This window comes from Sipha flava, unplaced genomic scaffold (assembly GCF_003268045.1).
Source record: "Sipha flava isolate LNK unplaced genomic scaffold, YSA_version1 41_pilon_pilon, whole genome shotgun sequence".
In the NCBI taxonomy this organism is placed as follows: Eukaryota; Metazoa; Arthropoda; class Insecta; order Hemiptera; family Aphididae; genus Sipha; species Sipha flava.
In genome coordinates, this window is record NW_020273144.1 from 374043 (window position 1) to 390268 (window position 16226).

At 29.3% G+C, this 16226-nt stretch overlaps 3 protein-coding genes across 4 annotated transcripts; 1 reads left to right on the forward strand and 2 right to left on the reverse strand.

Moving 5' to 3' along the window:
* LOC112688934 (rab11 family-interacting protein 5) lies at positions 1–5452 on the reverse strand. Its single transcript, XM_025562368.1, has 11 exons — positions 5114–5452; positions 4986–5024; positions 3437–3548; positions 3241–3378; positions 2704–2867; positions 2541–2606; positions 2326–2471; positions 2023–2248; positions 1741–1947; positions 705–847; positions 1–620 (listed from the first exon to the last, which is right to left on the reverse strand). The coding sequence occupies exons 1-11, from the start codon at positions 5142–5144 to the stop codon at positions 450–452; spliced, it is 1443 nt and encodes a 480-aa protein (XP_025418153.1). The 5' UTR covers positions 5145–5452; the 3' UTR covers positions 1–449.
* A 2944-nt stretch (positions 5453–8396) lies between these two features.
* LOC112689027 (zinc finger MYM-type protein 1-like) lies at positions 8397–13096 on the reverse strand. Its single transcript, XM_025562524.1, has 8 exons — positions 13003–13096; positions 9971–10029; positions 9781–9858; positions 9438–9683; positions 9252–9350; positions 8981–9101; positions 8551–8807; positions 8397–8417 (listed from the first exon to the last, which is right to left on the reverse strand). Exons 1-8 carry the CDS (start codon positions 13094–13096, stop codon positions 8397–8399), a joined length of 975 nt encoding a protein of 324 aa, XP_025418309.1.
* Positions 12643–15188, forward strand: LOC112688938 (thioredoxin reductase-like selenoprotein T homolog CG3887). 2 transcript variants are annotated; one of them, XM_025562375.1, is made up of 5 exons: positions 12643–12869; positions 12927–13270; positions 14217–14346; positions 14786–14981; positions 15050–15188. In XM_025562375.1, the coding sequence occupies exons 2-5, from the start codon at positions 13095–13097 to the stop codon at positions 15154–15156; spliced, it is 609 nt and encodes a 202-aa protein (XP_025418160.1). In that variant the 5' UTR covers positions 12643–12869; positions 12927–13094; the 3' UTR covers positions 15157–15188. The 2 variants fall into 2 exon arrangements, with proteins under 2 accessions (XP_025418160.1, XP_025418161.1); XM_025562376.1 differs by having other exon boundaries at positions 12933–13270.
* The last annotated feature ends 1038 nt before the right edge of the window (positions 15189–16226 follow it).

Here is a 16226-nt window from a genome sequence, read left to right on the forward strand (position 1 = left end):
ATGTTGTTCTAAAATTGTAATTTGTGTTTAAAATGTAGTGGTAAGAAAATGTACGATCACCATCTTAAAAATAATATAAATAATAAATTTCTCCAAAACAAAGAATGAAAAAAAAAAACAAAAATTCAAAATAATAAGTTAGTTGAATAGTGATCAATTGATCAAATTAATTGACTATTATTTATGTGCTGCATCTTTCTACAAAAAATCTCACTCAAGTACAATTATGTGTACCTAAATAATTTATAAAAATAGAAATATAATAAACGGTACAAAAATATACTCAATGGTAATTTAATTAACTCTCATTGTACAAATAATATTGTTAACTAAGAACTCATAATGTATGTGTTATATTACACACTGATTTTCAATGAGTAAGGTATAACCAATACTCTAAGAGCTTCCTAGTGGCTGATAGTAATAAAAATATTTGTGATCGGTTCATATTACAAAACATGGTTGTTATTGGAGTAGCAAATGTATGGTGTTTGCAAGATTTTCGGAGATGTTTCCATGACTCGCAACAACAACTTATCCAAGTACTCTTCCATTTCTGTTCTATGTTTGATCTCCTCACGCATACTGCTCTGCAGCTGAAGAATCATTTCAATCAGATCCTGAAAGTAGATTATTGTTAGCTGCCAATTTATCAGTTTATATGAAGGGGTTGAATTTTATATAAATTTTATTCAAATACATACATCCCTGGATTTACCATCAAATTTCTGAAGGACTTCTGGAGAAAGTTTTGAATGAGAATTTTGGACATGACTGGAATCTTTTTCTTTTCCTATTATGATTCGCTCATATGCTTTGTTCCATGAAGATAGTGCTGATTTATTTTCTACAATGTTCACAGACATGTAAGATATTCAACAAATTAGAGAAACTTAATGATTTAACAAACAATAGTATGAAAAATATAATTATTATTAGATTTTTTTTTCGTGGTTTGTAATAAATAGGGCTCGGAAGTTGATGACCTTAAAAACATTAAAAAAAAGATTCAAATATGACATAAAAATGACAAAAAAATGTCCTTAAAAAATATAAAATAAAAAAATGACAAACATTTGTTTTATAAATTTATCAAAGCTTACAAATTACTCAAAAATCAAAATCATTGCATTGTATGATTAGATCTTATTTGATGTTATCATAAGTAAATAAATGACGATTATCTGTTTATAAATATTTATATTTGGAAAAATTTCTCTCCACGTCCACTGAAGTGATTGGGAGGCACAGACGAGCACTAACCGACGTTTTAATTTTTGCCATTTGCAAAATATTACGAAAAAATAATAAAATTTATATATAATATGTATTATTCACTATAACATGACAATGAAGCGACGAGACAATATCGAATACTAATCGAATATTAGGAAAAAATAATAAAATTTAGGTATAATACTATTCACTACAACACGACAATGAGGAATGTAATCGACGAGATAAAATTGGACAAGTTATCAGCATAATGGTCGATAAGAAATAATAAGAAATTAACTAGTGTGAAATAAGTAAAAATGACTAAAAATGTGGAAAAATTACGTAAAAATGTCAATAAATTACTTAAAAAGTAACGAACACCAAAAAGTACAAAATAAAAATTAGTTATTTGGATTCACATGCTAATGAAACACATTTGTAGCCAGGATAGCATCTTCTAAAAAGTTTGAAAAAAAAAAGCAAAATGCATCAACTTCTGAGCCCCAGTAATAAATTACTTACTCGGAGAACTTTCATTTTCATGATTAGTTTCTTTATGGTTGTAAGAACGATCATCCAGCGGTGAAATGAGATGTTTCTTCTGCACTTTAGGACTATTTTTAAGGGATGGTGTTGGACTTTTATCCTTGCTCTTATCATGACTGATGGGCATTTCCACCGTGTCCTTTAGTTTTGACTTTAAAGTGTCAGCAAGTTTCAATGTGTTATCTGAAAATAATTACCATATACCCAAATGTTGAAATTATTTTAAATGTTTAAACTAAATCAATTATAAATGAATACCTTTGTTTTTGTAAAGTTTTCTTTGCCATTCATCTTGTTGTTGTGCAACTGGTGACCGATTCATAATTGGAGATTTACTTAATGTATCATTGTTACCGACACTCTCAACTGATCCATACAAATTTACAGTCAATCCACTTATAGGTGAATCATTTACAGTTTTACGATCAGATTGACCTGATGTGTCTAAAGAGCATGCTGATCCTTTATGAGATAAATCTTCAAGCTATAAGAGTAAAAATTCATAAATATTTTGTTTAGCTAAAACAATTTGTTACAAGATATGGAAATCATTATATTTACAGCAAAATCGTCATCATCACTAATGACACCAGGGTCAGCATCATCTCTAGCTTGTGAGGATTTTATTTTGTTCGGATTTTCTAAGCTTAAATTAATACTAGACGATGATATTTCTTGGATTTTTTTTTCTCGTTTAATTTTTCCCGCTGTAATTGAAAATGAATACATTTTTATTATAATCAAAAACCAACAACTATATTCGAATCAGTAATTACTTATTGTCTTGGCTAGTTTTTTAAAAGATTTTTTATCAACACTACTAATGCTCATCAAACTACCACCTAAAACACACAAAATATATAATAATTAAATAATTAAATAAATATATAATATTATATTGGTATTACATGATAAATGTTTCATACAAAATATACTTACTAATGTTAGAAGCGGTATGTGATAATTGACCAACAGATAGTCTATGTTTTTCTTTCTTGCTAAGATCTAATAAACTTCCAGATTTAACTGTAAATGCAATTTTAACTTGCAATTCACCACGGTCTTTGTTTTCTTGACCATTTTTACTTTTCAATGGATACCATCTATAATATAAAACAAATAGTAAAAAATACTAAAAAAAATAAAAGTAATTTAATTGGGAAATACATCAAAGAAAATTCAATGAAGTTTAAAATAATTGAATATAATGTACATCAGTGATGACTAATAAAAAAATTAACATTATAAAGAAATATAAATGTTTTAGTTGAATTAAATGACCAAAATGTTCTAGTTGAGTAACTAACTTATACATTTAAATACTTTTACATAGCTAAATGAAATGAATAATATATGATATAAAATGTTAGCACTAGTGTTGAAATTAATCAAATAAAATTTCCAATTTTACATGCTGATTCATGAGTTAAAATTTTTAATGTTTAAATTGACAATATAATTTTATGTATTACATACTTGCTTTTAGGACGTTCATATACATCTATATCTGCTAATGGTATTGTTGTTTGGCCTAAAAATTGGTCTATTCCCAAAAAATTTCTATGAAGTACACTAAGTACTAATTCAGCAGTATTTCCTTGTTTTGGGATTTGCCTAAAAAAAGACTCTTAAGATTCAGTGTTCTGTAATTTTTAAAAACTGGACTACTTACAATTCACAAACTTCATGCCATTCGGTAAATTCAGCATCAACAGCCTTTTCTTTAGGCGATGTTTGATACTTTTCTTTACCCAAACCAATAGTAACAAATACATCATTTTTTGCTAAAGTGAAACAATACAATTAAGACTCATTAATTATATTCATAAGCATATACAAAACAAATATGTATGAAATCTATAATCAATAATCATTGAAAAAAGTGAAAACTTGATTTATTTCACTTTATTGCAGAAATATTTTGGTTTATTAATTTATAATATGTTTAACTACCTACCTAAATAAGTTAAATGTTTGTTAAATTAAAAAATGAAATAATTGCATAAAACTCACTGAATTGATTCAACTTTTTTATGTTGAAATCTAGTAAGTAACTATTTTATTTTAAAAATAATCATAGAAAATGTTTTAAAAGTACAATAATACATTATAATTAAATAGGTGGACAAAAAATTGTATTTTAAAAAATTAGTAGTTATAAAAATATATTATTCCTAAAATATAATTTAATTTAGGAAAATTATTCATACCGCATAATTCTGAGTCAAATGTCCTAATACATATTAATAAGTTCAAGTTGACTTATATATTACATGTCAAGTATTATTAAATGTTGTTCTATAACACAGGAATTCATTATTAACCCAATTAAATGAGAAAATGAATCAATTCTGCATAAATGTTATTTGATTACAATAAGATATTTAATCCCAATGAATTAATAAGTTAGTAGTTTTATGATGACCTCTAATAGTAAATTTTATTTAAACAAGATAAAATAGCTTAAATCTATGAATAAATTATCAAGAGTAATTTAAGCCTTTTAAACAAACCATTTTTGCTAGAATTATCTGCACTTAAATATTATACTTTACATACAGTGTGATAAAATATAAATATTATAGAACCTTTGAATAAGTTATACATTTTAAAGTATCTATACATGCTTAATTTTTACATGTATTGTTTTGTAATAACTTTTTAATTAGGTATTAAAATAAATAATTATTATTTTTATAACTAATGTAAATTATAATTAGTGAAGAATTAGGACAAATTAAGAATAATTAAGCATAATCAATCAAAATGGGTTCGACAATATAAGCAGTATATTATTTCTAAAAAAAAAATAATAGAAAATTAAATGTTGTAATGCTTTGTGTGAACGAGTGATAAAAAAGCGAATCATGATGAGTACTATGACCTAATTAAAAGCAAAAGGATTATTTGTAATAAATGAATAGGTAGTTGGATGTGATAAATGACATACTGAACATGCATGTTGAGTAACACATACGTCTGATTATGGAATAAAATATAGGCGATACAACTGAAGTAGGTGATTCAATTGAATATCGTTGGAACATTACTGTTATATTATTATTATCCTATGTCGTATATGTTTTAAAATATAGGGAATGCGATAAACATCGAACGGACTATAATTTGGCCTATAGGATACCATGATACCGTGAATACAGATAAAGTGGTGAAACGATAGTGGCTAAGGGATGATACTTCACTAGTGTAGTTTTACTAACCGTTTTTGCTTTTGACGTTCAGATTCCTGGTCCTCTGAACTGAAAATCAAACAAACAGTATTAATATACCACAGTCGACGAACGTCCCATAATAATTATCCGTCGGCCAACACACACACAACACTTACCTGTGACCTGTACGTGCGTGGGACTCCACATCGTCGTGTCCGATGGCAGGGATGGCGGTGGTGATAGTTTGGATCTGGAAGAACGGAGGGACGATATGACGGGGGGGGTCGAGAAACGATCATAAAAAAATCGCGAGCGAGACTCGAGGGGAGCAAAGCGGGAAAAGTAAAAACAAAAAAAAAAAAACGTATAGCATTCACAGAATAATATAGACGCACGGATTTGATAAGACGAACCTGATAAGACGCGCCACGACCGCGAGAAAAAACACGGTCGCGCTATGCAGACGTAGTCATAGTAATTCGTATTGCACAGCGAAGCAGAAGTACGTTCGTGCACCGAACAATGAGCGGAAAAAAAAAAAAAATGAACGTACGAGAGCGACTATCGTTTCACCGGATCTTCGTCATCGGCATCGTTCGTGTGGGCATAACAATGCGTGATGGAATATGCGCTCCGTCATGGTGTAATAATAATAATGCAATTTACAATGATGTTATTATTGGAGTGTCTAAATAATCTAACAGTTATTGTCGTATTCCGTTTTGTGTGAAATACGTTTTTAAAATGCGCATTTCCAAGTAGTCGCTAACGATTGTTGTAACAATGAAAAAAAAAAAAAAAAGAAAAATTAAAAAAATATCTATATCGAGAGAACAATAAACTAAAATATTTTAACGATTTAAACTCATCTCTTCTAAAACGAGGAAAAATGCCTCTTTCTTTGCACAGCGAGTTCGCAGAGGTAGATTGTCGAGCGGCAGAGCACTCAACACATCGCTCGTTTTTAAATCCGACAAATACGATTTTCATTTTCGAACCGTAATCGATTACTAACGTAAGGAAATGTTTTAGCGGTCTTGTGCTGCGGACGAAAATCATATTTATCGAGTAAGTATTTCGGTGAACCGTTTTGACGCGTTGGTCAGAAAATGCAATGGTATTATTACGTGCGTCTAACAACAGCCAAGTTTATCGAACGAAACGGAATTTTCAAAGCACATTTTTGAATATATTTAATACAAAGTTCGCTGCTCTGCGTCGACTGCATATGTTCACGTTTTTCATAAATACCTACATTACATTTATTTCCCGTTACCCATATTTGCGTTTTTTTTTTCAATGAAAAGGTTTGAGAAGAACAAAGGTCTGGACGATTTGACATTATTATAACCTAAGCCTCATTCATAATTAAAAATGTTCAAAATAATTTTTCAAGCGATAATATTTGCCAGCTATTTGTAAATCATTCATAGAACAAACATAATAATAGGTACTTGTAATAATATAGTAATGGTAGTTTATATAACTGTAATTGTACCTACAAACGTGGTCAATCCTTGCATGTCGATAGAATAATAAACAATGACAATTATAATAATAATCAAATTTATATTGAATCACATAGTAACATTTTTTTTTCTATCTATAAAAGATAATTTGCGATTGATAAAATTGAATTCTAATTTTGAAGCCTCTCACGCGCCCTTCCGATTTTAACACCCTGTGCCGTCGCAAGCGTCGATCGTGAGCCGGCCCTGACATATAACACAACATTTTAAGCCCGAGCGAATAATATATAAATATATCACAACTTAAACTCAACACGAGTACGAATTAAAATCAAAAAAAAATGTTAGTACCTTTTTATGCAATTTTGTTGATTTTCCTCATTTAGAATACAATTTGAGATATTTTTAAATATTATTCACACAATTTACCTAATTTATTTATTTTTTCGTAAGAAATAAAATAACAATGGGGGCCGTGTCAGAATAACACAATAGTAATAAATAAAAGATCATTGATAGTCAGGGCCGGTTAGATACGATCGACGCGTGCGACGGCACAGGGTGCCAACATCAGAAGAGCGCGTGAAAGGCGTCAAAATTAGAATTAAATTTGATCAATCGTTGGTGACAAAAATTATCTTCTATAAATAAAATTAAAAAAAAATTTACGATGTGGTTTAATATAAATTTAATTACTATTATAATTGTAATTATTTATTATTCTATCAACATGCAAGAATAGGCCACTCTTGTAGGTAAAATTACAGTTTTATAAATTATCATTATACTATTACAAGTATTAATACGTTTTTTTTTTTTTTTTTTTTTTTTATTAGAAAATAAGGCTTCAACATCACAGGTTATTAGCCTATATTACGTTTGTTCTCTGAATGATTTAAAAATACGTGGCAAATATGCATGTTTGAAAAATTATTTTGAGCATTTATGATTATGAACGAGGCTTAAGTTATAATATGTATAATGATGCACCTCCATTTATCAAAATTCTGCCTGTTTAATTCGTTTAAGATAGAGGATTGCCAAAATAATTCTTGCACTGAGCGCTGAAAGCCGGCCCTGTTGATAGTTAATTTGGGCGTTAATAATTGTGATGGTAGTTATGGAAATATATAAAACTTGATATTCTCAAATCGGAGATCTTTCGTGTTTGAGAACTTAAAGGAATCATTTATCGTGCAACGCGATCATAGGTACCCAGCCACACAAATGTGTATTAAAAAATAAAATAAAAATTGTGCATATAAAACGTTTTTTAAATGTTGATAATTTTGTTTGTAAGCTCCTGGGAGACCAGACTAAAACCACAATTCCAATACTAACATACATTTTTATTTTGAAATATTTTGTAAAAAAAAACTCGCATTTCTTATATGATACCTAGTCTTAACAAAAAGTATTTGTGCATTTTTTTTTTTTAATAGTTATTGTGATTAATAAAAAAGTTTATTACAATAAACTACTAACTTTGGGTATTTTTAAAACAGCAATACAATTTTTAAGTGCAATTTCGGATATTTTTTACTGTGATAATGTACTTTTGGTTATTTTTTACTTCAATTGTGCAATCAATTTTAATGCTTTTCGGTGCAACAATTGTTATGCCCTAGTTCTTACGATACGAACACAAATTGATTACGTGTTTTACGACCGAAATAATTTCACTACTGATTTCCGACCATATATTTCCACCGTCCATGGACAATTTTCTTCTTCTAATATATCGACGGCACATCTCACTGGTTCGGGCATACCACCGCTAGCAGAATACACCGGGGTAAGCACCGATCTCAGGGCCATTTCAGCATGTAGTTCACTCGGGAAACATAATAAGTACTCGTATTTGAAGTTTTAGCCACGTGGACTAAGTAATGAGCGACTATCGGAAATGGATCGATATTTTCAAACGATTGAGATTGGAATAAAAAGAACGATACAAAAAAGATTTCTGCTCGCTTTATAAGTTTTTTTTTTATCGTTTGATGGCATTATTCTGTTTTTTAAGTGAAAAGTAGATGAGAATATAAAACGTGCAATAACTTTTAATTTGTATTACATAATGGATTCGCATAAAATATTATATCAACGATTGGATTCATATAAAAGATAGATAAAAGATATCTAACACAAATAGTAAGTTTTTCTACAACAGAAATATCTGTTGTCTCATCTGCAAGAACACTAAAATAATGTGACTCGTTAACTTCTTTCACAACTTTTTTTAAAATAATATCACCACAAGAACTTATAATTTCATTTTGAATAGTTGGGCTAATATATTTACTTCGATAGCTTGATGAAAGAAAGTTTTTTAAATGTTCTATTTCTTTTGCTTTATATTTCAGTATAACTCGAAAATTTCCTTCATTCATCTCAGGTTCACCTAGAAAAATAATGACAAAGAAAGGCCCAATAAGTTCAGGTTTGGGTTAAAGCTCTTATTAAAAATAATTTTATTCCTTACTAAAATAAAATTGTATCCAAAATATATAGTAGATAAAACATATTAGAGCTAATAGTATTAAAGTATTTTAATATAATTTAAAAAAAACTTACCATCAAATGACAAAGCACCAAAGTCCCTATGACCCCTTAAAGCAATCTCTTGACGACCACATACCAAAATACAATCAATAATAGGAATTAAATTCTCTCGGTTTTCTTTGACTTTTTTGCTCTGAAATTATACAAATTTAGGTTCATTTATAATCAATAATATTTTAAAACTAAACATAAACTAAATTTGTAATAAAAAAATAATACAACTTTATAATAAAAATAGAATATTAAAAAATATTTAAATCTACCTGTCTATGTTTAATTTGTTTATAATTTCAGGTTCCTTTGAAGATGCAATATTCAAAAAATAATCAGCTTTTTCTAGAGCTAGTTTATGATATTGATGTTTAGCATGATTATTTAAAGTCTAATATAATAAATAAAACATACATATTAAATATTTATAATAATATAAAAACATTTAAAATGTGTGATCATAACTTTATAGACATACTTCTAATGCTTTTTTAAAGTTATCCATTGGTTTAATCACAAGTGTATATAATTTTTGACATCTGAATCCACCAGTTCTTGAAAAAATTAAACATACTTTACAAAAACCTCCTTGGCTTATCTCTGAATGTGCTAACCACTTGAACATTTTCAACCAATGGTGTTGAAATTTGAGATTCCAACCTTTATTTTTCTCTATTATAGGAAATATATAAGTTTCTGATGAAACCCACACATCTGTCAGAATCTATAAACAAATGTACTTTATAATTTTGTAAATTTAAAAAAATGATTCATTTAAATATCATAGTACAATACTATTTGTATATAATTAAATAACTTACTAGGTTTTTATCAGTATCACTCAAATCACAACTAACAAACAAATCAATATCATTTTCCCTTGCTAATGAAAATGTTGTCTTAAAAAAAATTATAACATAATATTGTTTATAGAAACATTAAAAACTCATAAATCGGAGACTTAAAGACTCAGATAAGTTAAATAGTCAAGCATACAATTTTTTTACTCACCAAATTTACTGTGTCTGTATGTTTTTGTTGACTTGGTGCAGGTTGTGGATTATTTGGATCTGAATCGACAGTTGACTTTATACTTTTATTGAAATATGAAAGTAGAGTATTATTTTTTCTTTTATTACTCATGTTTGATTACTATATAAAGTAATAACTAAATAACTAATTTTATAAGTTATAACAATGTTATAGTTATCAACTTTATTGTTTAATAATTTTATTATTTTTATTCGCTGTCGCGTGTAGTCAGATGCTAGTTGGTTTGAATATATTGTAGACCATGTTTATAATCATATAGTAAAAGTTATATTTTAATCGTTTTCAATTTGACGTATTATTTGTATTCAGTGCGCACCGAGTACAATAAGTAATAACGTAAATTTGACTAAAATAGATTAATTGATGTAGTGTTTTATACTCGGTAATCGAAATGTTGCATTGACGTCTGACGGCACTGCTATTTTTGTAAATGTGGGTACAATTATGAACTATGTTTCTCCACGAATCCATGATAGGTTCAATAAATTATCAACTATCCCTTGAATTTTTTTTTTTTTTAGGTTTCAGATAAATAAATAGAATGTACTATGTATACGCGGTGAACTAAATCCGTAACGATAATGATCTCATTCTCTTTTCTCATAACAACGATAGTATCCGATAATATTTTAAACACGGACATTCAGTGGAAGCCCATTAGGCCAGGTTACATACATATTGTTACATACATAGTATCGTCTCTATAAATTATTATATAAGCTATAATAAAGTATAATCATAGTCGTCATTGGCATTTCGACCAAAATACCAAATAAACATTACTTTGCTATAAATAAACGAAAATAAAATTATAATGGTTTTCAGTGTTGACTAAATTGTCAAAATTCAATAGCTCGATAGATTCACATCACAAAATATTTTTTTATAGTGCATATTATATAATATAAGGAAAAACAAAAAATAATTAAATAATAAAAAGCTAATGGGGGGGGGGGATTTGACCCCCACGTCCCCCCCTTGTATACGCCACTGAGTACGACAATTGTTCGTAAAAAAAAAAAAAAAACAAAAAATAATACTTGGTCATCATACAATATATTTTGTAATCTATAACATATTACATTAGGATCATCCCCATCATTGCATGGAACTGTTATGGTTTGGTAGCGGCATACCTTCCACGAACAAATAATTCAGTTGAAGGACGGCACAATTGTTTTTCGTCATAAAAATTTACGTAATAGAATTGAATATTATTCATATTATTTATAATTGAATCGCTCAATGGAATCGGACAAGTCGTACACGCTCGAACTCGCGCGATTTTAACCGAGGCTTTATTATTAATTATTATGCATCTCAAGACTTTATGAGGTGTGGGGGGGATCCTAAATAGTCCCCTTGCCCCTCCTCCCCTCCGAACGGCCCTGGATTCGCAGCCAAACACAAGTAACACCGTTCGTTTCCCGTACGACGCGCAGCATTTCGGGCGGTAGGTACCGCGGCGTCGTGGGCGAATCGATTTTCGACCTAGACGCGACCACGTTGGTTTACCGCGTTTAAAAACGTTTCCGTACTTCCGCCCGGCCGCGTCGATCGCTTCTCCCCGTCCCTTACCGTTTCACCGCCCGCGGCCTTACGGTGCATGAACGGATTTTCCAGTAGACAGAGTAAGCAGCAGCTGTCTACGGGCAAATTTTGCGGTGGTTTTTTTTTGAAATGCATATCATTCGTATACGTGTAATAAAAATTAAAGATAAATCAATAGAAAATTACTTATTTTATTCCTTCGTATACGAAAAACCGTGTACTATTACACACATTACATTATGTAACTAGACCGTCCGGAAAACGGTTTTAACAACGGTGGTTCGTAAAAATTATCGTTGTACGTTTTCATTGAAATTCCGCGGAAATCCGTTGGAATTTTATTTTTTTTTTCCCCGAAGCAGACTGAATAACTAAAATCTTGAAAAGAATTGCCTAAAAGTTCAAACGGATCGATGCACTGTTTTATTTTTAACGCTTGCGGTGACAAATGTTTAGCGCCCTCAGTGGCGTAGGAAGACTCGCTAGCGCCCCTGGCAAACCTAGAAAAAGTTACCTATCCAACCAGTTAAAATTCGATTACATGATATTTTTTTCAACCTTTAATTTTATTAATATTTTTAAGTATACAATTCATGCTTATAAGTTATTATCGCAGTGTTAATTTAAACTATGAAAATTTGATTTCCTCGCTTTACTGCGACTGTCAAATTCATCGATAATTTCTTCATGCGAAATTTTTTATTTGAATACCCTATTTTTTCATAATGTCATCATTAAATTCACACGTGATGTGTACAAACAGACAACATCTACGTATTTCGAAAAGTGTAATGGAAAATTTTCGAGTTAATTGTAGGGAAAAAATACGAATTTTGCACAATTTTGCGCCCCTGACGTAGGCACAGTTCGCCATACCCTTGCTACGCCACCGAGTGCCCGTATTCAAGTTAAATCCACGTCTTCGGAAGGACCGCGAAGTATTTGCGCGACACATGGGCACGCAAAGCGCGTCGTCTCGCATTGATCGCGATCGCCCACCGTCGTAATGATAACACGCAGTCGTTTGGGAACCACTGGCGAAGCCGTGACGGGAACACGGGTTCTTATCATTTTTCTTTGATTTTTGATTATTTCTTTCCATTACGCAATCGCGCTGCCCGTCCCCGAAGTGATGCGATTTTACGATACGTTATAGGCGGGAATCCTATTATCGTTGAGTCATCCCATCCTCGTGAAAACGGTCATCGGTCTCGTCCGCGCGCTTACGCCGTCATCCCGTTCACCTCCTTCGCGTTCCACCGTCTGATGGACGAGGGCGAGTAGCAGTGGAGTGTTCGTAGAAATAGTAATATCCAATATGAGTAGTACTAGTGAAACAATAAATTAATATCCGTTACGTTAGCAATAGTGTTCGATACGGTTACGGTGCAGCACGTTAGGTGGAGTCAAACGTTTGCTGTCCGATCACACACGCTCACCCGTTGGAAACCACCCGTTGCCGCTGTTATTCTTCCCTTCATCTTCTCGGCGACATTTATCCTCTCTTCCGGCGCTGTTTTTCTGTCTCGCCATGGCCGCGTTTAACGTGCTCATCATCACTGTCGTCTGCCTGCTCGCACTGTTTGGCCCCACTTCCATCTCCTCCGACAAAGGCAGTAGTGACCCATCTAACCTGGGTTCCGGCAAGAAGCATCTGGGCGGCAAAGGCCCGATCGAAGGCAACCCAACGCTGAAATTCTTTTATTGGTAAGTTCACAGTATCACGAAGACTGTCCGTTTCAATAACTACCTTAACTGTATGACTAAATTTGTGTGTCGTCTCTATCCTTTGAAGGGTTTGATTCCATTATTTTGCTCAATATAATACTACTGATGTGTCTCTTCCTAAAATATACTTAAGCTAAATGATTTCATAATATATAGATTTAAAAATGTCCTGCCAAAAATAATATTCTGATTAACATTAATGCGTATTCATTAACTGCAAAAATATTTTATTGTCCACCATTCGTACAAAGATTTTTTTTAACTATTTTATATATGTGTTTTATTCTATTTTTTATTTCTTTGTTGTTTTATTAAATTTATCTTGTTTAATATTTGGTTAGTTTTTAATAAAAATTTCTCCGAAAACAGTTATAATACCTAACATTAATATTATTCTTTATACAGTTTTTAATCAATTATATTTGATGGTTTTTTTATTTTTATTATTTTATCATAAGTGAATGTTCCCTATACAAAAAGATCTATTAATAATCAAATGTTCACATTCATAATTTAAATATTGTAAAATTGTGTTGAATTTGATGTTATTTAAATAATTTTAATAATATTTTGAAAAAAAAATCTGAAATTCATCATTATCAATTTATGATTCACCGTTACAATATTGAAAAATAAAAGCTTTTAGGTATTATAACCAATGAAATTTAAAAACATTTAAATGAAAACTTTTATTTCCTAATGCTTAAATAAAATATGAACTTGATTTAATCAAACTTTTTTTTTGTATTTTGCTTATATGTCATGTAATAGGGCTCACCCTTAAAATACTAAATTAATATACATTTTTCTGTTTTATTATATTTTAAGTTTTTGTTTTTTTTTTTTAATATGTACACAGTTAATTGTTTGTTTTTTAGCACAAAAAATGTATCTCTAATTTCAATTATTATTTTTATTGTTCTAGTTATTCGTGTGGTTATCAAAAAGCATTTGACCACTATTCAAGTATTCTTAGTGAAAAATACCCAGAACTTCACATTATAGGAGCAAATTATGATCCTTCAATGATACATTTAATTATAGCAAAAATATTGGTATGAGATTAATGTTTGTATAATTGTAAATGAACTAATGGCGGTGGTGGCATATTATGGATATTTTTATTTTTAATTTTTTTAGTATAAAAAAAATTAAACTATTATTTACCGAATTTTAACCATCCAATTTTCTTCAATTTATAATTCTAAATGAACCTTTTGTAAGTGGTAATTTGTCATTTATTAATATACCATTGAGTTTATTTTATGCATAATATGTTTAATGAAACTATCTGTTTATAATGAAAACTTGTAAAAACTTATTTATTTTCTCAAATTAATATCTACAAAAAAAAAAGTGGGCAACATTTAATATTTTTGTTAGTCCTTATAAATTAGTGCCCACCTTTAAAAAGTTTCATTCTATATAATGTTTGTACAAAAACTGAATAATTTCAACTTGGAATATGTTTTTAGTTTATTTATTTTTTTTTAGAGTGTTCTAAAAATGTTGATTATTATTGCCATTATTTCTGGTGTCAACTTTTTTGATTACATCGGCAAACAGCAACCAGATTGGTGGGGATGGTGTACATCAAATAAAATTTATGCATGTCTTGTTGTGTTCTTTGGTTCGAACATGTTGGAAGGGATGTTAATTTCAACAGGTGCATTTGAGTTGCTTTTTAATGGTAAATATTCTAAATATTAAATTGATCACCTTCAAACCTGTATGTATTAATGATTTATCGATTTTTAGATATACCTGTATGGTCAAAATTGGAGACCGGAAGAATTCCTCAACCCGCTGAATTGTTCCAAATAATTGATAACTATTTATTGTTCGATAGCCCATATCCTTCATAAATATTATGGTATAGCATTTTTTTTTTTTTTAACAACAAAATCTTAATATCAATATTCAGTTTTTTTTCCAGGCTATTAAGTTTTTCTTTTTAAAACTTATTGTAATGTATTATTAAATATTTTATTTTATTAGGTGATTCATTTAATGTTCATTCTCTTGCTGATTTAATTTTATTTTTGATTATATATGCAAGTATTTCACTTAAAACATATTGCTGCAGTTAATTGTTAAATAATTGTGAAATATAATTCATTTTTTTTCTTCTATCACAAGTATTATGAAATTAATTATATGGCTTTAGTATGTGACTTAATACATTCCATTGTACAATTTTTAGATGGACAGTTTTTATAACTTTTTAACTGATTATTTATGTAATAACAAAAAGTATCATATTGTGTAAATATTACATTTTTTGTTATTTTGTTTTCATTAACATAATATTTTTTTGATGGTCATGATTTTATACAGGAGAATTAAGGATTTCATACAGTGATCAAATTATTTTGTTATAGATCTCCCATAACAAACTATACAATACTTTTACATTATAAAATTAATTTCTCTGTTGTCTGTTAATATGAAACCATCAAAATCCGAATTTTGAAAACAAAAATTTATTATTTTTCCACAGCTGTTAAATGTGTATTTTCATTGTATGGGTTTATTGTGTCAATATACTTTATATTAATATACAAATATTTCTAATAAACTCATTAGTTTTGTGTTTTATATTTAATCTTAACAGATACTTATAATGAATAAGAATTAATTTAAAGTTAATACATTTGTTATTCTTAATTATAACTATCATCTACATTTGTTTCTAAATCATTGATTGAAAGTATAATAAATGAAAGTAAAATATAATTGAATAATTACTATTGTTATTTCTGATTATAATTTAAAGCATTTTAATCAACAATTTGTGTGTTTTAAACTAAAATTATATATTTGTTATGACTTGTGAATGAAAATTTTAAAGGCATTAATTTTATTGACTTATAATTTAGTAAATGTATTGTATTATAAAAACTTATTGACGCCAGACTTAAAAGAAAAAAAAACT